Raw genomic sequence first — 21,673 nt, 5'->3', positions numbered from 1 at the left:
TTTCCTATGTAGACCTTTAAAGGGTGCTAGACTCTCAGTTCATCTCTTCAGGATTGGGAAGGCCCGGAAGAGTAAAGATCCAGTTATGTTAGATTCTTTACAGATACAAATCTCCGCCCCACAAAAGACAGCTTTGCAGGGCCATTTCAAGATATGGAAAATAAACAAATTTGGGGGTAATTATCTTGATTTCCTTCTTTATCTGTCATATGATATTATGCCAGAGTCAGTTGGAGTTGGTATCTTATTGCTACAGAGTCTGTTCTGTCAGTCTTAAAACGTCTATTTTATTCTTATTTTTGAGACACAGTTTCACCCTGCCACCAGGCTGGAGTGCAGTGGTGCAATGTCAGCTCACTACAACCTCTATTTGCTGAGTTCAAGTAATTCTTGTGCCTCAGACTCCTGAGTGGCTGGAATTATGGGTGCACGCCTGGCTAATTTTTGTATTATTAGTAGTGATGGTGTTTCCCCACGTTGGCCAGGCTAGTCTCGATCTCTTGACCCCAAGTGATCTGCTTGCCTTGGCCTCCCGAAGTGCCGGGATTACAGGCGTGAGCCACCTGGCCCGGCCAAGATCTCTATTTTAATGTTAATGCTGGTGAGTTTGTCTAACCCCAAAAGGAGAGGAGTATCATGAGGCATGCCCAGTCCTCCACTGCTGGTCATGGTCTGAACTGGGAGGCACGCCCAGTCCTCCACTGCTGGTCTGAACTAGTTTTCAGGTTTCTTTGGAATCCCCTTGACGGACAAGAGGGGTCCATTCAGCTAGTTGGGGGACTTCAAATTTTGTTTTTGGTTTACAATGTAGAAGAATATTAATTATCGGAAAAATATCACACATAACTTATGGCAGCTTCACAATAAGGTATTCCATAAAAAAACTAAAGCAGAGTAAAACTGTTTTATTTCCTGTAATGGAAAATATTACTTTATCTGGGTAAGATGGTATTGCGAGTTCAAGCTTAGAGGCTGATATGGTTTGGCTGTGTCTCCACTCAAATCTCATCTTGAATTCTCACGTGCTGTGGGAGGGACCCGGTGGGAGGTAACTGAATCATGGGGGCAGGTCTTTCCCAGGCTGTTCTTGTGATAGTGAATATGTCTCACGAAATCTGATGATTTTAAAAAGGGGAGTTCCCCTGCACAAGATTTCTCTCTTTTTGCCTGCTGCCCTCCATGTAAGATGTGACTTGCTCCTCCTTACCCTTCCACCATGATTGTGAGGCCTCCCCAGCCGTGTGGAACTTTAAGTCCATTAAACTGCTTTTTCTTCCCAGTCTTGGGTATGTCTCTATCAGCAGCATGAAAACAAACTAATACAGAGGCCCTCCCCACAATTCTCCCCACCCATGGCTACAATAGGTAATTTTTATTTAAAAAAAAATTTTTTTTTTTTTTCGAGATGGAGTCTCGCTCTGTCACCCAGGCTGGAGTGCAGTGGCATGCTCTCAGCTCACTGCAACCTTTGCTTATCAGGTTCAAGCAATTCTCCTGCCTCAACCTCCCGAGTACCTGGAACTACAGGTATGCGCCACCACGCCTGGATAATTTTTGTATTTTTAGTGGAGACGGGGGTTTCACCATGTTGGTCAGGCTAGTCTCAAACTCCTGACCTCAGGTGATCCGTCCGCCTCAGCCTCCTAAAGCGCTGGGATTACAGGTATGAGCCACCATGCTTGGCCTATAATAGATAATTTTTAAAAGAAAAATTTAAAAACCAGCAACACTTCATAGACCAAAAATGAATCAAAAACACATAGCAGCACACAGGACCCAGACTTTGGGCCTTTGGGGGCTCTGGGCCCAGAAAGAGGGAAAGGTGCTTGGAAAGCTGTCCCTGAAGAGTGAGGGGCAGAAAGTGCCTGAGAGTAGTGGAGAACAGCCAAGAGCATCGCTGAAAACCAGGGCTGGAATAAGTCTCTTGCCTCTGTAACTGCCCTGTGGATTCACCTTGTCTGCCGCCTAGCCAGAGCGAATTTACCAAGACAGGGGAACTGCAATGGAGAAAGAGTAATTAACGCAGAGCTGGCTATGCAGGAGACCGGAGTTTTACTATTATTACTCAGTCTCCCTGCGCATTCTGGGATCAGAGTTTTTAAAGATAATTTGGAGGGTGGGGCTTTGGGACATAAGGAATGCTGATTGGTCAGGTTGGAGATGGAATTATAGGGGGTTGAAGTGAGGTTTCCTTGCTGTTTCCTACTCCTGGGTAGGTGCCAGAACTGCTGGAGCCAGATTACAGGTCTCGGTGGTGTCAGCTGATTTATGGAGTGCAGGGTTTGCAAAATATATCAAGCTCTGATCTTGGGTTTTACAATAGTGATGTTATACCCAGGAGCAATTTGGGGAGGTTTAGACTCTTGGAGCCAGAGACTGCAGGACCCCTAACCTGTAATTTCTAATACTGTACCTAATTTGTTAGTGCAAAGGCAGACTGGTCCCTGAGCAAGAAGGGGGTATTTTCGGGAAAGGGCTATTACCCATTTTGTTTCAGAGTCAAACCATGAACTGAGTTCCTTCCCAAAGTTAGTTTGGCCTATGCCCAGCAATGAACAAGGACAGCTTAAAAGTTAGAAGCAAGATGGAGTCGGTTAGGTCTGATCTCTTTCACTGTCATAATTTCCTCAGTTACAATTCTGCAAAGGCGGTTTCGCTTCCATGAAAGGAATGTGAAAAAACATACAACTTCTGCAGCGATATCTGGGGATGGAGACGAGGACAGCCCTCAGCCCAGCCTCTTGCTGGCTCCAGGACTGGATCTACAGTTCCCAACGGCAAGGCCAGACAAGTACCCAAGTATGACCACAAACGGCTGGACGGAGGCTCCTGCCAGAGCATGACACACAGTGAATACCCAGGGAAACAGAACATAAGCCCCCTCTGCAGAAGCCTGCAAGCCTAGATTTCAAAACACAGGACTCCAAGACTGATAACAGTACCAGCCATCAACTGGTAAACTCAGCCCAGGGGAGATGAAAACAATAGAGCACAGTATAAAATAAATGTGTCTAGGCCGGGCAGTGGTTCACACCTGTAATCCCAGCACTTTGGGAGGCTGAGGCAGGTGGATGGCTTGAGCTCAGGAGTTCAAGACCAGCCTGGGCAACATGGTAAAACCCCGTCTCTACAAAAAATACAAAAATTAGCCCACCGTGGCGGCACATGCCTGTAGTCTCAGCTACTTGAGGGGTTGAGGTGGGAGGATTGCTTGAATCTTGGAGGCAAAGGCTGCAGTGAGCCGAGATCACACCCCTGCACTCCAGCCTGGGTGACAGACTGAGACCCTGTCTCAAAAAATAAATAAATAGATGTGTTTAGGATTCTCATGGTAGATAAAGAAAACACCCATGAACATTAAAAACAGATTATAAAACAAAAACTGGAAGAAATAAGAACAAATAGACACAAAAAAGAAAATTAGAAATAGAGACCAATGCGGTTTTATTTAAAAACTCCATAGATTAAACAAATTGGACGGAGACAGAGCTAGTAAACTGGAAGATCGTAAACCCAGAACACAGAGACCAACACTGGGAGGCACAGTTTGAGAGATGGAGAAGACACTGAGTGGGTGCAACCTACTCCCTTTTAGGAGATCCAGAACAAGAATTCCGTCAGGGGGCAGAGGTGCCACGGGAGGAGAGATGGCCGGGAAGGGCTGGGAACTGAAACTTTGCTCTCTCAGGTGAGAAGACACGGCCAGCGCCAGGCAACATAGCCAAAGCAACCCATACTCAGAAATACCACAGCGAAATTTCAGAACAAAGACATGAAAAGAGAAGCTAGATTTGGAAGTGGCAATGCCACGGGCAGCAAACTTCTCTGGCAGGGTAGCGGCAGTTGCGCAGGAAGGTCCTAAAACCACGACAGGAAATGACTCAACAGGGAACGCGGCACTAGCTCCACAGCCACTCAAGAATCAGATCAAAACGAACACTTCATTCGTTCCTACGCTGGGAGGCTCACCCAAGAAGACTTGCCAAAAGGCTACCAATGGATACAATCTGGCTGGGCAAAAACTGAGCACAGAAAAGGGCGAAACACGCTTGTACGTACAATTAACTACTGACTACAAAAATTAATTTAGCATGAAAAATGTGAAACAACCTGAGGCAACAATAACAAGCAAGAGGGAATACGCTCAAATGGTTAGTAAATGTTTTATTTGTGAAAAGAGATACTGGAATGCTGAACCTTGTTAGAAATAGCATTGTAGCCGGGCGCGGTGGCTCAAGCCTGTAATCCCAGCACTTTGGGAGGCCGAGGCGGGCGGATCACGAGGTCAGGAGATCGAGACCATCCTGGCTAACACAGTGAAACCCCGTCTCTACTAAAAAATACAAAAAATTAGCCGGGCGTGTTGGCGGGCGCCTGTGGTCCCAGCTACTCGGGAGGCTGAGGCAGGAGAATGGCGTGAACCCAGGAGGTGGAGGTTGTGGTGAGCCGAGATCGCGCCACTGCACTCCAGCCTGGGGGACAGAGAAAGACTCCGTCTCAAAAAAAAAAAAAAAAAAAAAAAGAAAGAAAGAAATAGCATTGTGTTGAAAGCTTCCATCGCATTCGCCGCTCACGGCCCCACCCATGCCACTCCCCATTCTCTCCTTGCTCTGCCCAGGAGGTTGGCCTCCCCACGCTCCTGGGAAGGTACTGGTTGTGCTTTCAGCTTCCTGATTGGTAGATAGTTGGGTATGCATGAAAACTTTTTTTTGAGACAGGGTCTCGCTCTGTCACCCAGGTTGACATTCAGTGGCACAATCATAGCTCATTGCAGCCTCAAAATCCTAGGTTCAAGCGATCCTCTTGCCTCAGCCTCCCAAACAGCTAGAACTACAGGTGTGTGCCACCACACCCAGCATTTTTTTTTTTTTTTTTTAATTTTTGTAGAGACTGGGTTGCCCACGCTGGTCTCAAACTCCTGGCCTCAAGCGATCCTCCCACCCTGGCCTCCCAAAGTGCTGGGATTACAGGCATGAGCCATCGTGTCTGGCCTAAAAACGTTTCTTACTGTGATCTCTTCACAAAAATAAAACGTCCCTCGCCTCAAAGTGCATAGTCGTTTCTCCATATAATTATGTCGTTTCCTTAAAAAAGTGAAATCAGGCCGGGCACGGTGGCTCATGCCTGTAATCCCAGCACTGTGGGAAGCCGAGGAGGGCGGAGCACGAGATCAGGAGATCGAGACCAGCCTGGCCGATATGATGAAACCCCGTCTCTACTAAAAATACAAAAATTACCTGGACGTGGTGGCGCGCGCCTGTAGTCCCAGCTACTGGGGAGGCTGAGGCAGGAGAATTGCTTGAACCCGGGAGGCAGAGGTTGCAGTGAGCTGAGATCACGCTACTGCACTCCAGCCTGGGAGACAAAGCAAGACTCCACCTCAAAAAAAAAAAAAAAAAAAAAAAAGTGAAATCATGGCTGACTCCAGGTAAACTGTCCGGGTTTCAAGAGTGTTTCTGGGTGGGATAGAGGGTGCTACTTTTCATTAACAGTTGGATCCTGGAATGAAGGTGCACGGGACTCCAGGGTTCCACATGACCACGCGAGCACCTCCCCTCCCGCCCGGTGTCATTTCATTTTCTTCCAAATTCTCAAAACCCTTCCTCAGGACACTCACTGCGTCTCCTCGCCCCCCTCACTCCTCCGTCCACTGCAGGAGACTCAGCAGAGGCAGCCTTACTTCTCCAAGGAGGACGGTCTGAGTCTGCGTTCCCCTAGGAGCAAGCCCTGAGGCAAGATTTGGGGACAAGCAGCTCATGTGGGAAGTGACTCCAGGAAGCCCCAGGAGAGAAGCGGGGAGTGAGCCCAGCGGGAAGGACAGGCAGCGAGGCCGGCTCCAAAGGTGGTGCCTCAGCATCAATTCTTTTCTGCTCGGCTGTCCTCGAGCAGCCCCGCCCGCCCCAGGCCCTCCGGCTCCCCAGACGGCCCTCAGCATCCCGCTCTCTTCCTTCCCTTCTGTGCCAGGCCGGTCGCCCCTCCAGACCCTCTCGGTCCCTACTTGCCCGTCGGCCACCGCCAATTAAGGGCCGCTGGCGCGGAAAAACGGATGCTGCAGTTGGCCGCGTGCGTGAGCGCGCAGGCGCACCACCCCCGGCCCCCGCGCAGGCGCACCACCCCCGCTGCCGCCCCCGCGCAGGCGCACCACGCCCCGCCCCCTCCCGGGCAGACGCACCACACCCCGACCCCCTGCCGCGCAGGGGCACCCACACCCCGCCCCCGCACGCAGGCACAGGCCCCCACAACACGCACACCCCCGCGCGCAGGCGCACCACATCCCTCGCGCAGGCGCACCACAGACACCCGCGCGCGCAGCGTGGCGCCTGCGCGTTTCCGTACCGGCGTCTCCATGGCGACCGCGTTGGCTGGGTGGCCTCCATTGTCGGGCTGCTGCTCTCAGCGGCGGGGCTCGCCAGCGCTCCAGTGGGCGGGTGCGCGGCAGGTGAGACGGGGCGGGTACGGCCAGCTCGCTGGGCCCTCGAGGCGGACGGCGGCAGGAAGGTGGTGCCTCGGCCCCTCGTGCCCTGTCGCCTAGCTCCAGCCCCGATGCTGACGGCAAAGGCTACACTCCTCAGGCCTGGAATGTGAGGCCCAGAGCGTCGGATCCAACTCAGCCTCGCCCGGATGGGGAAACCGAGGCAGGGAGCGGGGGCGGGCGTGCGTGGGGATCCCTTAAAGGCAGCCTCGGAAACCCCACGGAGCCTGCGCTGCCTGGGCACTGTGTAAGTCCAGGCTGTTGTTTCACTTCTGGTTTTACGATACTTTCCCTGTTCTGAGGTTTGAAGCCTCCCCTCCTCTGTTTTAAGTTCCGTGATTCGGAGAAAACAAGTGAATTGACCGTGAAAAAGCCCGCAGGCTTCCATGGAATGCAGGCCGCCTGGGGTCAAACCCTGCTGGGTCCCAGTGTCGCCTCTACCCCCCAAATTAACTGCGCCCCTGGGGCGGTTCCCTAACTGATCTACGCCTTATATGCCAATCATTGGGCTGTTGAGTGACTTGAATTAGATGAACTGATGCATTCCCACGTTGATTCTTATTGCCGAATAAATTGTTTGGAAATTGCAAGTGGAAGTGTGCCTCGCTGAATGAGATTTTGGTGAACAATACTTCTGAGTAAAAGTGTTTCTGGACAACGAAAATTTGAGATTAATTTAACAGGTTTTTCCCCGTTGCTTAACTGGGTGTTAGCCAGACTTAGTTCTGGTCACTGGGTCAAAATGGTAAACAAAAGACAGGCTTCCTGGCCTCAAGAAACTAAAAACATAGTTCAAATGGCACAGAACCACACCAGAGATAAGAAACAGTGCAAACTTCCACCCGCCCCCAGTCATTTCATGGAAGCGTTGCAGTTGATTTACAGGCTTTGAAATGTTCTAATCTGTTTACATCCCCTAAAATGATCATTACTATTGTGCGCCTTTGCGTTTTCCAGGAGTTAAATCTTGGAACTCCATTGTACAAAGTGAAAGAAGAGAATTTTAATCTGAACCTCTTCGTATTCCTTTTTTTTTTTTTTTTTTACATGTTTAAAAGTCAAATTTTTGCTACTGCTTGTGAAATGATAGCTTTTAAAGCAAGTTAACGTACTGTAGATCTGCCACATAGCTATTCTGTTTTGCCTCGGTATGATTAGTTGTTTCTACGTTTCCCTTTCCTGTGTCTCCAGGTGACTCCAGACCAAGGAGGATGAGCTGCTGTCCCTGGAAGAGAACGGATGGAGGGAAGCAGCTCCTGCAAAGTTCCCTCTATGGCTGCTGCTGATCTGGAGGAGGGTGCTGGTCAGACTAGGAGCTTGCCTGCCACCCCCTCCAAAGATGTTCACAAGGGTGTTGGAGGCATCATCTTTTCCTCCTCACCGATTTTAGACTTGAGTGAAAGTGGTCTGTGCCGTTTGGAGGAGGTCTTCAGAGTCCCCAGCCTTCAAGTAAGTGGGGCTGCTCCTCAGGCTGTGTGCCCACAGGTCCCCTGTAGACAGAAATGGGAATCTACCCCTGGGCTTTATTTGTAGGCTTCTTTCTCTTTGGAAGTGATGAATTCTAAAATGAAATAGAGGAAAGGTTAACTCATAGTTTCAAACGCCAATCACAACAAAATGGGAAATTCATGATGGGGACCAACCAATGGAAATAGTACATCTATTTAGATGAAGGTGTCTGTTCCCTTCCTTGCAGTTCATCTCTCAAAACCTGTGGTAGAAACTACTGCCAAACACCCTTGGTCTCTTAATTAAAACACAAAACCTTAAAGGAAATCAGACAACATGAACAGTTAAAAACTTTGTTCTCACCCATGATTTTGCTCGTGTTGCACGCACTGGTTTTACTTTGTGCCCAGCCTTTCTCCGGGTCAGTCTACAGTAGATGCTGTCTTGTCCATGTGATTTCTGGAGAAAGCTTCTGTGAGGGCACAACTTTGATGTTAGACAGTTGAGGGTTCCCCCTGCAGCACTTGTCCCTGCTAGGACTCACAGAATTTCCTTAAACCTCATTTGGTTTAATCTAGAATGTCGGAATGATCATATTTTCACATCATTTATTGTGAAAATGAATAACGTGAAAGTTCAGTGTCTGGAACATAGTTATGATACTGATTGACTTTCTTATTGTATTTTTAGTAGAGATGGGGTTTCACCATGTTGCCCAGGCTGGTCTTGAACGCCTGAGATCAGGTGATCTGCCTGTCTCAGCCTCCCAAAGTGCTGGAATTACAGGTGTAAGCCACCGCACCTGGCCAGATTGACATTTTTGAGTGCTTTTACAAGAGCTACATATTTAGATTTTTAGTGGCTACTTAAGTTATAAACTACATTTGCCTTGTCTTTGCTGTCAGGGCAGCGCTGGTCTTGCTCTTTCTTTCCTTCCTGCTGACATCTAGGATGAGGCACAGGTCACAGGGACCTGCCTTGTCCTGGCTGCTGTTACACAGGTGTCACTTTTAATGAACAGATATCCTCAGCCCTGAATAAGGGATCCAGCAGAGCCCTGAGGTTTCTGTTACCTTTATGCATAAAGGGAGAAGGAGGAAATTCCAGAGGTCTTCAGGCTTAATGAAGAAACTTGATAACTGTTTATATCTTTCAGAAGACAAATGTCAGTATAAATTTTATTACCATGGCATCAAGTCTTTAAATGAGGTAATCAGAGTGGTAGACTTTCTGCAGCTGTGGCTGCAGTCGCTGAAGTCATAAACAGCACTACCAGAGATCCCACATCCTCACATGAGGCTCCCAGGACCTAATAGGAAAGATGGAACTTACATTGTGACATAGCCAACTCACTGTTCACCGTATGAGAAACAAACTTACCCATCCAAACCCAAAGAATGGACTCAGAGAACAGTGGAAGAAAGACTTTTTAATGACAGTCTTGCAAGATTGGGTGTCTGGTGGGCAGGCACACCCAGCAGGGTTACAACAAGCCATTTATCCCCTAGTGCACAGGTCCCGCCCCAGTTCCTCATAGGCTGAGTACTATGGGGTCACAGTCTTCCTGGACTTTGCCTATTGGTTGTTGGGTAGGGACTGTAGGGCACAGGTTCCTCCCCCGGTTCCTCATAGGCTGAGTGCTATGAGGTCACAGTCTTCCCAGATGTTGCCTATTGGTTGTTGGGTAGGGGCTGTAGGGCGCAGGTTCCTCCCTCGGTTCCTCATAGGCTGAGTACTATGGGGTCACAGTCTTCCTGGATGTTGCCTATTGGTTGTTGGGCTGGGGCTCTAGGTATTTTCTTTAGGATTGTCCTGTTTTATTTTGTCGTGGCCCACAATGCATTGCAATCCCAGTCAGCTCAGGGGCTCTTCAAGTATTTGACTTATGACCTACGTAGCTGGGCAGGCCAATAAGAACAGACAAAACGAGCTATTTGGCAGGCTAGTAAACTTTCATCTTAGACTAATCATCTTTGGTTTGGGTGGGGGCAACTAAGGGGTGGGGAATGGCCAATAAGCAGGCATCGGCTATCCAAGCAGGGGCCTAGTGCATCCTGTTTTTCTGTAGTTTGCTGACCTAAGCCGATTCCAGGCACTTTGTCTTGGAAATGGACCACTGTATACATTACTTCCTTCAACCATAACCAGCTCCAAGTCACAGGTGGTGCCTGCCTTTCCAGAGGTGCTGGGGAGGAAGAAGAGTGTTATCTTTCTGAGATTCCTTTTACTGACATTGAGAACATTCAAAGCTGAGCACTGGAATCAGCTTGCCCTGGGCGGGAAAGAACAGGACCAAGGAGTGTAAAACCACGGCTGCAGAGGCCCGAGAAAGGCAGCACGTGGAGGCACGCACATGCCTGTATGTGGGGGGTGCACACCCACGTACGTGGGGGCACACTGTGACCTGTGATTGCCAGGATGCTTTCTGGAGACCAAGCCAGCTGCCAGCAAGCAGTGACTCTGGCAATTTCCTAACAGAGATAAGACACTGTTTCCAATGCCTTCATGAAGAGTGTGATTTTTCCAGTCAGTGTTTCTCCAGTTGGAATCTGTCAGTGATTTGGATCAGGGACACGGTGTTGAAGGTGGAATGGGGAGGCACATGGCGCTCTGTGCAATGTGCAGTGTGTGTTTCATAGAGAAGGCAACGTAATCACAACAGCCAATCCACGTGCTGTTCTTTAGTGCTGCCCACATTGCCCCATCTCACAAATGAGGACACTGGAGCACAGAGAGGTTCAGGAACTTGCCCAAGGTCATGCAGCCAATAGATTTTGAAACCTAGATGTGAATCCACGCAGTCTGGCTTCCAGATCATTGTTCCGAACATCTGTTTCTACTCCCTCAGTAAATACGGATATGGATGTAAATATATATAATAATGTGAGTATAAACAACACAGCAGCATTAAAGACGGTATTGTAAAAATTAGCTATTATCCTCCCACACTGTGAGTGTAAAATTATATATATGTTATTTGCATTTTACACAGTTAAAATCAGTGTGCATACATTTCATCTTCCACCTTCCCTTATTTATAATGACTTTAAAATGTCACTGGGTCGATGTATCAATCTGCTTCTGAAATGATGCTCGCTAAGGTTATTTTCGTTTGCTGCTGATCGTAGAGAACACCACAGCAGACATCTCTGTCCCTGTCTTTTAGTTTCGTTTTAATGATCGAGTTGGGCTGAGTCCCCCAGACCAGACATGGCTCTGGCTATTTGCTCAGTAAGCAGGCAATTTCGGGGGCTGCCGAGGGCCGGGTGCTACGGCAGGCACTGGAGAAAGGGCCGAGACACTGAGTGTGGGGCCCCGGAATTCGGACTATGTCAAAGGCTTTGGGCAGCAACCGTGCCGGCTCTTCAGGAGGTCAGTTCCCACTCCAAAGGCTGCTGGGAGGAGTCCTGGCACTTTTCTTTCTAATTCTTTCGTCCACTGTTTACATCTTTTAAGGGTAAGAGATTGGGTTTTTGTTTTTTAACTTAGTATATATGGTTCTGGTTGTTAGTAGTTCTTTTGGAAATAGATTTCGGATATATCATGTTTTAAAAATTAGTTGGTTGACAAAACATTCTCTAATTCCCTTTTCCACGGAAGCAATTGCATCTGCAAAGGAATGCCCTGTGTGTGATTCCTCAAGATTTCTTTCAGCTGCTGCCGAACCTGACCTGGCTGGACCTCCGGTACAATAGAATTAAGGCGCTTCCTTCTGGGATTGGAAATCACAAGTAAGTTGTTTATGTTGCCAGATTTTAAAAATTATCTTTTAAGTGCACCAGTGCCTGTTCTTTCGCTTCTTGTCCTTTACTCTTGATTGAATTTTTACTTCAGAATAGAAACATTTAATAGTGTTTTTAAAGCCAGCTAAGAGGTGCGACGGCTGAATGTACCCAACACAGAACTGTAACTTGGGATATTTGGTGCCACAGCAAATGCTGTAGCCACAGTGTCTTTTTGCTGGGTGGCTGGTGTGATTTTTGTCACAGCCGATTCCAGCTCTGACTCTCCTTGTGTGAAGCTGCCTGAAAATCAGAAATACCTCTGATGAGTTAAACCGGCAACTTTGGCTGGGCATGGTGGCTCATGCATGTAATCCCAGAACTTTGGGAGGCCGAGGTGGGCAGATCACCTGAGGTCAGGAGTTTGAGACTGGCCTGGCCAACATAGCAAAACCCCGTCTCTACTAAAAATATAAAAATTAGCCGGGCGTGGTGGTGGGTGCCTGTAATCCCAGCTCCTCAGGAGGTTGAGGCAGGAGAATTGCTTGAACCCAGGAGGCGGAGGTTGCAGTGAGCTGAGATCACACCACTGCACTCCAGTCTGGGTGACAGAGTAAGAGTCCGTCTCAAAAAAAATAAATAAAAAATAAACCAGCTCCTTAGCTCCTGAGGGCTCCTGTGTAACCCACATTGGTTCTTGGCAAATAATGAGAAATTCTTCTTACTTTGGAAAACTGGGAGCACCCAACCAAGCCCCAGGTGTCCTGCCCATTCCCACCACTTCCCTTCCAGGGGTTTCCTTGCATTCCCACTTGTGGGGTGTAATCCTGCCCATGGTGGAAACGTCACATCTCCTTTCCCCTCCTCAGCCTGGCCCTTCCCCAGCAGCCAGGACTCTATTCTCACTATGGAGACGTCCTCCTTTCCTGGGCCCTCTGCTTCTGTGCCCACATCCCTGGCGCCATGGCTTTTTCACCTTCTGAAGCCATGATCGCCCTTACTTCTTTTTCTTTTCTTTTCTTTTTTTTTTTTTTTTTTTTGAGATGGAGTCTTGCTCTGTCTCCCAGGTTGGAGTGCAGTGGCGTGATCTTGGCTCACTGTGACCTCTACCTCCTGGTTTCAAGCAATCCTCTTGCTTCAGCCTCCCAAGGAACTGGAATTACAGGTGCCCGCCACCATGCCTGGCTAATTTTTGCATTTTTAGTAGAAACGGGATTTTGCCATGTTGGCCAGGCTGGTCTCAAACTCCTGACCTCAAGTCATCCGCCTGCCTCAGCCTCCCAAAGTGCTGGGATGACAGGCGTGAGCCCCCGTGCCCGGCTACCCGAACCTCTTTTGACCAGTGCTTCAGCCCCTTCTCTGATATGAGTGCATCTGGGCACAGCCCTGAGGTGGGCATGTGCCTGGCAGGTGCAGGCTGGCAGGGAGGCCTGTGTGGTGGGGGAAGTCTCTAAAGAGGGGTATTGGGGCTCAGAGGCCAGGGTCTCACTGAGGATCTTATTTTAGAAGGGAAGTCACAGAAGGGTTTGAGTAGAGAGGGTGGCGTCAGACTTGGCTTATAGTCACTCTGTGAGGAGGGGAGCTCCAGGGCAAGGGTGGGGCGGTCACCAGCTGCGGCCACGGCAGCAGCCCATGCAGGAGGAGCAGCCTGGGCGTGGCTGGCCACGGCAGGGCCTTGGTGGGACTTCAGAGCTGGTGGGATGCGGGTGGGTATGGGGCCACAAGAAGAAGAGAGGTATCCAGGGCGCCCCCAGTTCCTACGTGAGGAATTGTGTCTTCCAAGAGCCATGGTGGCCTCTGTGGGTCAGTAGAATAGAGGCTTGTAGGAGGCCCTTCACTTGCCTTGAACTCGCTGGTTTTAAAAATGTTTTATAAGAAGTAAGTATATTTTGCCACACATAATAGGAGAGAACCATGCATCATTCGCCCTTCAGCCTCTGCGAGGAAGCTGCTTATCTCATGATAAGTGGTGTCTGGAGTAGGTGGAAACACACCCAGCGCATCTCCATGGGGCTCCTATGGACTGTAGGGTCTGCAGGGCGGGTCACAGATGGCCTCGAGGAGAAGAGTGTTCCGGGGCTCAGCTGGTCCCTCTGCCGAGCCCGGCCGGCCGCGTGTGTTACGGGAGCTGTGTGGGAGCCAGGTGCCCTCTGGACAGTTGCCCACCCTGTCCTCACGGCCTCGGGAGGCTTCCAAGCCTGAGGCTGAGCGTGCTTTGGGAAGGATTTCTTCTTCACACGATCATCATGTTCTGGGTTTAGAATCACTGGGTGCTCTTTGTCCACAAATTGTTTTAGCCTTACACGGTTCTGGAGAGTAAGTGCTACTCACAGGATGTAAATGAACTAAGGCCTGTTTCCATAACTACTCGTGTTTTCCCTAAAATAAGTATACAGTCCTCAAAATTTGAAATTCTTTGATTTTGCCAGTCAAAGCTGGCTGCCTATGTTTTTGAAGATATACTTTTATTTGTGATTTGTAACCCATGATAACATTCAAATTAGATCAGCTACAGAGCTGAGACATATTACTCAGAAATGCAAAGTGATTATGGGTTTATTAAAGCCTTAAACCTCTCAAAACATAATTAAAACAGTGACGGTGTTAGCGTTCCCCCTTCTCAGTGTCTTGGGTGTGTGCGCTTGCTAGCAGAGAGAAGATGTAGGAAGCATGGATCAGTTCATTTACCTCCTTAGGCAAACAAGTCCAACTCAATATTTACGTTTATATGTTCATTTTAAAATCAATGAAACAAAAGAATCAATGGGTAAGCTTTGAATTTTTGATAGTATTTAAGGAATTAACATTTATAAATTTATCATTTAAAGTATGCTCAGAATATTTTAATAATATTATAAGGTAGAAAAACCCGTGCTGTACTTTCAGGTTAATAGTCAGTAAACATGCACCCCCCCGACCCCCTGCAGTCCCTCTCAGGCAAAACCCAACCCAGCCCCACCCAGCAGCATGTGAGTGGGCCAGAACCTTTCTGCCTTGATGAAGCCCTGGCGTTGGAGAAGCCGAGGGCGTGGTGCTGCGCTTGCTGCCCTCCTCAGCATCTGGAGCCTCTATTCACCTTATAGAGAGCAGATGCTGTTCTTGTTGGCTGGTTTTATACTAGCAAAATTCAGAGGGAGTAAACCAAAACCAGTGAACTGAACCAACCACATTGAAATAATCCACTTTTGTGCAGTTCAAGGAAAGTTTACTTCATAAAGTTTATTCCTTAAAAACTTCAGGTAGGCTGGGTGCGGTGGCTCACGCTTGTAATCCCAGCACTTTGGGAGGCCGAGGTGGGCGGATCATGAGGTCAGGAGATCGAGACCACGGTGAAACCCCGTCTCTACTAAAAATATAAAAAATTAGCCGGGCGTGGTGGCGGGTGCCTGTAGTCCCAGCTACTCGGAGAGGCTGAGGCAGGAGAATGGCGTGAACCCGGGAGGTGGAGCCTGCAGTGAGCCGAGGTCGCGCCACTGCACTCCAGCCTGGGCGACAGAGCGAGACTCCGTCTCAAAAAAAAACTTCAGGGAGGCTGAGGCAGGAGAATGGCGTGAACCCCGGGGGGCGGAGCCTGCAGTGAGCCAAGATCACGCCACTACACTCCAGCCTGGGCGACAGCAAGACTCTGTCTCAAAAATAAAAAAAAAAAAACTTCAAACAACGGCCGGGCATGGTGGCTCACGCCTATAATCCCAGCACTTTGAATGGCCGAGGTGGGTGGGTCACAAGGTCAGGAGTTCGAGACCAGCCTGGCCAGCATGGTGAAACTCCATCTCTACTAAAAAAAAAAGTACAAAAAAATTAGCCGGGCGTGGTGGCATGTGTCTGTAGTCCCAGCTACTCAGGAGGCTGAGGCAGGAGAATTGCTTGAACCCGGCAGGCGGAGGTTTCAGTGAGCCAAGATCACGCACCATTGCACTCCAGCCTGGGCCACAGAGTGAGACTCCATCTCAAAAAAAAAAAAAAAAATTCAAATAACAAGGAAAATTCAAGAAAGTAAGTAGAAAGAAAATTGCCTAAACCTTAAGTAATCTGATCTTCCTGTGGGGTTGCCAATCAAAAAATTAAACATAATTTAAATGAGGGCTGGGCATGGTGGCTTATGCCTATAATCCCAGCACTTTGAGAGGCTGAGGCAGGAGGATTACTTGAGCCGAGGAGTTCAAAACTGGCTTGAGCAACATAGGAATACCCTGTGTCTACAAAAAATACCAACATTAGCCAGGCATGGTGGCACACACTGTTAGTCTCAGCTTAGCCAGGCATGGTGGCACACACTATTAGTCTCAGCTTAGCCAGGCGTGGTGGCACACACCGTTAGTCTCAGCTTAGCCAGGCGTGGTGGCACACACCATTAGTCTTAGCTCAGCCAGGCATGGTGGCACACACCGTTAGTCTCAGCTTAGCCAGACATGGTGGCACACACCATTAGTCTCAGCTCAGCCAGGCGTGGTGACACACACCATTAGTCTCAGCTTAGCCAGACATGGTAGCACATACCATTAGTCTCAGCTCAGCCTGGCGTGGTGACACACACCGTTAGTCTCAGCTACCTGCGGGGGCTGAGGCGGGAAGATTGCTTGAGGCCAGGAGGCGGAGGTTGCAGTGAGCAGAGGTTGCAGTGAGCTGAGATTGCGTCACTGCACTCCAGCCTGGGCAACAGAGTGGAGACCTTGTCTCAAAAAATAATCATAATAATTAAATGTGAAAACCAAGAAGCATAATACAATAAAAGGTACAAGATAGAGTTTAATAGAATATATAGATTTTTCTATCATTCAACTAGTAAATTTTTACATTCTTTCCTGTCCGTCTGTCTAGGCATCCATGATATATTTTGGGCTGCATTTTGTAAGGATGTTACTAGGTGTTAAATGAAAGGAGATGCCTTCCCGAAATGCTGCCTTCGCTGAGTTTCTTACGTAGAGGCTTCTCAGAGTCCCCAGTGTACGAATCATTCATCTCCAAGCAGGGCAGGATATACTGTGCAGTGGAAGTCTCTCAAACATTTTTGGCCATAAAAAACTTTTTTCACAGAGCATGATAAAACACTGGGATTCCTCACAGCACATCTTGACTGGTTTACAGTGAGGGTATAACTGGAGGGTGTGAAAGCCTAAAATAGAGGTTCTTAACGGGGGAGATTTTGCCCCCAGGAGACCGTTGGCAATGTCTGGAGACATCTGTGGTTGTCACACCTGGGGGTGGGTGGTACCCCTGGCATGTATTGGAGAAAGGCTGGAGGTGTACAATACCCCGAAAAGCAGGGGACACCGCCACCCCTATGGACTGCCTGGTCCCACGTGTCAGCAGTGCAGGGCTTAGACCTGTGTTTGCATATGGCAGCAGACCATTTGTGTGTACACGTTGTAAATTTAAGTGCATCTGTATTGAAGTTGCCCCTGAAAGAGAAGAAAAATGAAGAAACTTGATGGTATATTTTGGAGATAGTCATTTAATTCTCTGCTTTTTAAATTTTTTTGTTTTGTTTTGCTTTAAAGGCATTTGAAAGCTTTGCTTTTAGAAAGAAATCCTATCAAAATGTTACCTGTGGAGCTGGGTAAGTATAAAACAATAAAAAGATGATTTTAAAATGCTATCTTTGGAACTTGCCAGACCTTGTAATGGAAGTATCAGGCATGACAAAGGAGGGTAAGCTAGATATTTTAAACATCCTTCCTGCTTCTAGGACTCAGATAATGTAGCTCTCAAGAGCTGTTGATATAGCATGGACTGTTCGTACGGAGGTATGACATGTGAGCCTTGTGTGAGGCACAGTCACAGTGAGGGCCATTGGCACCGTCACACAGCTAAGGAAACCGAAGGCCCTGCACACACCTCTGCAGGCCCCATATGCTGTCTCCGCTGCATCTCACTGGCCTTCCTGGGAAGTTTTACTATTTACGTATGTTCCTAGGCCCTATCATGACCACTTTTTTAGACCTCAGAATCTAAACACTCAAAACCAAAGGCATAAGCTGACAGACAAATCAAACAAGCATAAACTATCACAGAAGCAAGTTTTATGACCTTTAAAATATCTAGCAGAAACAGTATAAATTTGTCTGACTAGTAGCTCAGAAAAAAATGTCTCAAATTCTGAAGGCATTTCTATTATGACCTTGAGAAGCATTTTGGAGAACTAATTTATGAGTACTCATTTATTTATAAGTCACTTGCTACCATGTAGGCAGTATAAAAACAGACATGTATACACATGTATACGTAAAAGTACAAACATTAAGATTGTACAGCTTTGATTTTATTTTTAGCCATGAATCACATAAAACTCATTAGTTTAAAAGAACAGTTGAGACTGTGCATGGTGGCTCATGCCTGTAATCTCAGCACCTTGGGGCGCCAAGGCGGGAGGATCCCCTGAAGCCAGGAGTTTGAAACCAGCCTGGGTAACATAGTGAGACCCCATCTCTACAAAAAATAAAATAAAATAAAATTAGCCAGGTGCAGTAGTGCATGCCTGTGTTCCTGGGTACTTAGGAGGCTGGGGCGGGAGGCTAACTTGAGCCCAGGACTTCAAGGCTGCAGTGAGCTCTGATTGCACCACTATACTCCAACCTGGACAACAGGGTGAGACCTTCTCTCTAAAACAAAACAACAACAACAACAACAAAAATAAAAGAACAGTTGGGTTAAATTGTGCCTTTGTAAATGGAATGAGTTATGGCTGGAACCCTTACACAGGGTTTCTCTAAAAAGAGAAAACAGAATAGCACATTTACACCTCAGAGAACAGAGAGAATTTAAGCTTTTTAAAGACGGAGTTTGGGTGTGTTTGTAGGCTCAAAATGGATGACAAGATAATACAAAGTCACTTGCCACAGGATTTGATAAGGAAACGAATTTCATTGAGACAGGTAGCTTCTAGTTTAGTCTCTGTTTTCCAACTGGACCATCGAGCTCAGGGCAGAGCCCGTTAATGGACAGGCCAGCAAAGCATTTGCAGTTTGTAGATCCTAATACTCAACCTATGTGAAAAGCAAGCGCAGCTGAAAGGCAGAACACCCAGATACCCAAAATGTAAGCATCCGCCTTTCACACTGAACCCTGGCTCCCTCAAACTGGGAAATGCCTCAGGACTAGGGCCCCTGCAGTGCTTCCCCATGCTCCTCATTCCAGGGACTTCGCCCTGAGCCTGGGGAGTGAGCCAGCCCCCACCAGCCCACTGCCCACCACGGGAGCCTTACCTCTCAGCGGCCATCGTTTCCACAGCCTCCGAGTGTTCACGTAATTTCCATTTTTAGTGACATTTCACATTTGTGGAGTCCTTGTATTCTATTTCTTCTAATTAAACACGATTTTCTCCATTTGCTTGAACATATTTAAATGGCGGCTTTGAAGTCTTTGTTAAACCCAACATCTGGGCCTCCTCCAAGACGGTTTCCATTGTCTGCTCTGTTCCTGAGTGCAGGGTACATTTTCCTTTTCTTTGCATGTCTGGTAGTTTTTATGTTGAAAATGGGCATTTTAGATAATATAGCGACTTTGTATTCTGAATTTTACAGAATTGTGAAGGTGGTTGTGGCTGCTTCTGTTTGTTTGATTTTATTTGTTTTTTGGTAACTGTCCTGGTCTTAATTTGCGGGATCTGTCTCCTGCAAAGTTACCTTTAAAGCAAATCTTTGACATCTGTTAACATGATTTTACCCCAAATACTGAATAGAATCATATTTTAAAATGTGAAAAGTTACTATTATTTGTTCCTCATTTTCGTTTCAAAAATGGTATATAAAATGCTAACAGTTTTTTTTTTTCCTCCACTGCAGGGAGCGTAACCACACTGAAAGCACTGAACCTAAGACACTGCCCTCTGGAATTCCCTCCTCAGCTCGTTGTGCAGAAGGGATTGGTGGCTATCCAGCGCTTCCTGCAGATGTGGGCAGTAGAACACTCTCTCCCCAGAAATCCAACTTCTCAAGGTTTGTAGGAGGTGATTTATGACAAATCACATTAACGTTGAAGTTACAGCTTTTTAAAATCAGGGGAGAACCCGCCTTCTCTTTAATAACATCCTGAGAAATACAGGAGCCATGGGTCCTCTGCTGAGTTGACACAGCATACGCTGATCTCAGGCCGACCCAATCGTCTCTGTGACTTTTCCTTGGTTCTATAAATCTGGGCACATTATAGATCCTGGCTCAAGTGGATTTTGGTAGAAGTTTATTGTGATCAATCAAATGAAACAGTTAACACCTGCAAGCCACCCGCAGGCAGCTGCTTCAGGAATGACTTGATGCTCCATTAGACAGCTATTTTAAAATAAGCACAATGAAATATTCCTTATTCCTAACGAGGTACAAGAAATTGGCAGGAAAATGGCCCTGTAGACACGTTTTATCTAATCACCTTGTTGGTGGGTGCTCACTAACCTGTTCCATTCTTTCAACATACTGACCAGCCAGGTATTTTCAGATGCTCATGATGTGTTCTGGTCTTGAGTATGCATTGTAGTTACACTTGGAAAAAGTAAAGTTAAATTGGGATAAAGAAGAATCATAATGAAGCCTTGCCAAAAAAGCACGTATTCTGAAATATTTTCAGAATATTTAAAATTTTACTATTTGTGATGTACTTTGATACTTAAGAAAAATGCATGTTTGGAACCATTAGCCGAGATAATTATATATGTGCTGTGATTGAAATGTGTAAATAATTAGGTCTTTGTAAATAACATGTGACCTTGTACTTTTGACCCAGATGGCCTCTATTTGGAAATTGTTTTAAATGATTAAGAATCCGCTGTTGGCCCTGTGCTTGCTCAGTTGTTTGTAGACATATTGTAACCAGGTTATCGTGGCCTCTGTTGGTGTATTGCTCTGAAGCCGCCTGGCTCTGGCACCCTTGACACTGACGCTGCCAGGACGTTGTGATAAGAATAGGAAAAGAAAAGTAGCCGCCGGACTGGCAGTGTGGAGGGCACTGGACACCTGGCAGGAATGGGGGCAGGTAGCTGAGGGCATGGGGTGGCCGAGGAGAGATAGGACCAGGACCTGGAGACAGCCGGGACAAGGATGGAGGGGCAGAACCGTCAGGCACAGCCGGAGCCAGGATGCAGGGAGCTCAGGAGACACGGACAGACCCCACTGGAGGATCAGGATAAAAAAGAGGGGAAGTTGAAGGTTCATTCCAATTGAAGGAGACTAAAGGAATAGGAAACTGGATGTGATGCTTCATCCTGGATTGGATCCTGGGCCAGGACAAATATGATAAAGGACATTACTGGGACAGTTATCAAGGTGTGAGGAAGGCCAGCTGGTGAGTGACAGAAGTCAGTGATGGGACGTGAGCATCTCCATCTGAGGGTGGAGGGGCAGGATGTCTGAAAGTTACCCTTGAGTGTTTTAGGAAATGCATGAGCACCCCAGACAGGGAGGCGAGGGCGGGCAGGCTCACGGGGGCAGGCAGCCTCGGGGGCCAGGCACCAGCGGCTGCTGATGGGGTACGGGGCCCACCAACTTCTCAGCAGTGTTATTGCAACTTTTCTGTAAGTTTGAAAAAAATACATTAAGTAACTGGTCAAAAATAAATATTTTCTGACTCTTTTCTATTAGGTTTTAGGGCCACATAGAGTGATTTTTCAGCTACTATGTATATTTTTAGCACTTTGCCCTTTCAATTACTTTAAAAAGTCTTTTTGCTGGCCGGCTCAGTGGCTCACGCCTGTAATCGCAGCACTTTGGGAGGCCGAGATGGGCAGATCACAAGGTCAGGAGATCGAGACCATCCTGGCTAATACGGTGAAACCCCGTCTCTACTAAAAATACAAAAAATGAGTCGGGCGTGGTGGTGGGCGCCTGTAGTCCCAGCTACTTGGGAGGCTGAGGCAGGAGAATGGTGTGAACCTGGGAGGCAGAGCCTAGATGGTGCCACTGCACTCCAGCCTGGATGACAGAGTGAGATTCCGCCTTAAAAAAAAAAAAAAAGAAAAGTCTTTTTGCTGTATCCCACTCTTCCTGTTTGCTTTCATTTTCATGAATTTCAGTTTTGTCCCCAGCCCTAAATCAGTTGTCTA

At 47.6% G+C, this 21,673-nt stretch overlaps 1 protein-coding gene across 1 annotated transcript in view; it reads left to right on the top strand.

The window, feature by feature from the left end:
• The first annotated feature begins 6,340 nt into the window (after positions 1 to 6,340).
• Positions 6,341 to 21,673, top strand: part of LRRC27 (leucine rich repeat containing 27) — a 43,244-nt gene continuing 27,911 nt past the window's right edge. Inside the window, 5 exon segments of the mRNA XM_063616488.1 lie at positions 6,341 to 6,719; positions 7,664 to 7,921; positions 11,522 to 11,652; positions 17,145 to 17,203; positions 19,428 to 19,580. Of these exon segments, the coding sequence (XP_063472558.1) occupies positions 7,712 to 7,921; positions 11,522 to 11,652; positions 17,145 to 17,203; positions 19,428 to 19,580 (553 nt within the window). The 5' untranslated portion in view covers positions 6,341 to 6,719; positions 7,664 to 7,711.

This window comes from Symphalangus syndactylus, chromosome 2 (genome assembly GCF_028878055.3).
Source record: "Symphalangus syndactylus isolate Jambi chromosome 2, NHGRI_mSymSyn1-v2.1_pri, whole genome shotgun sequence".
NCBI lineage: Eukaryota > Metazoa > Chordata > Mammalia > Primates > Hylobatidae > Symphalangus > Symphalangus syndactylus.
The sequence above is the reverse complement of the archived record's forward strand: the minus strand, read 5'-3'. Positions and strand labels throughout refer to the sequence as shown.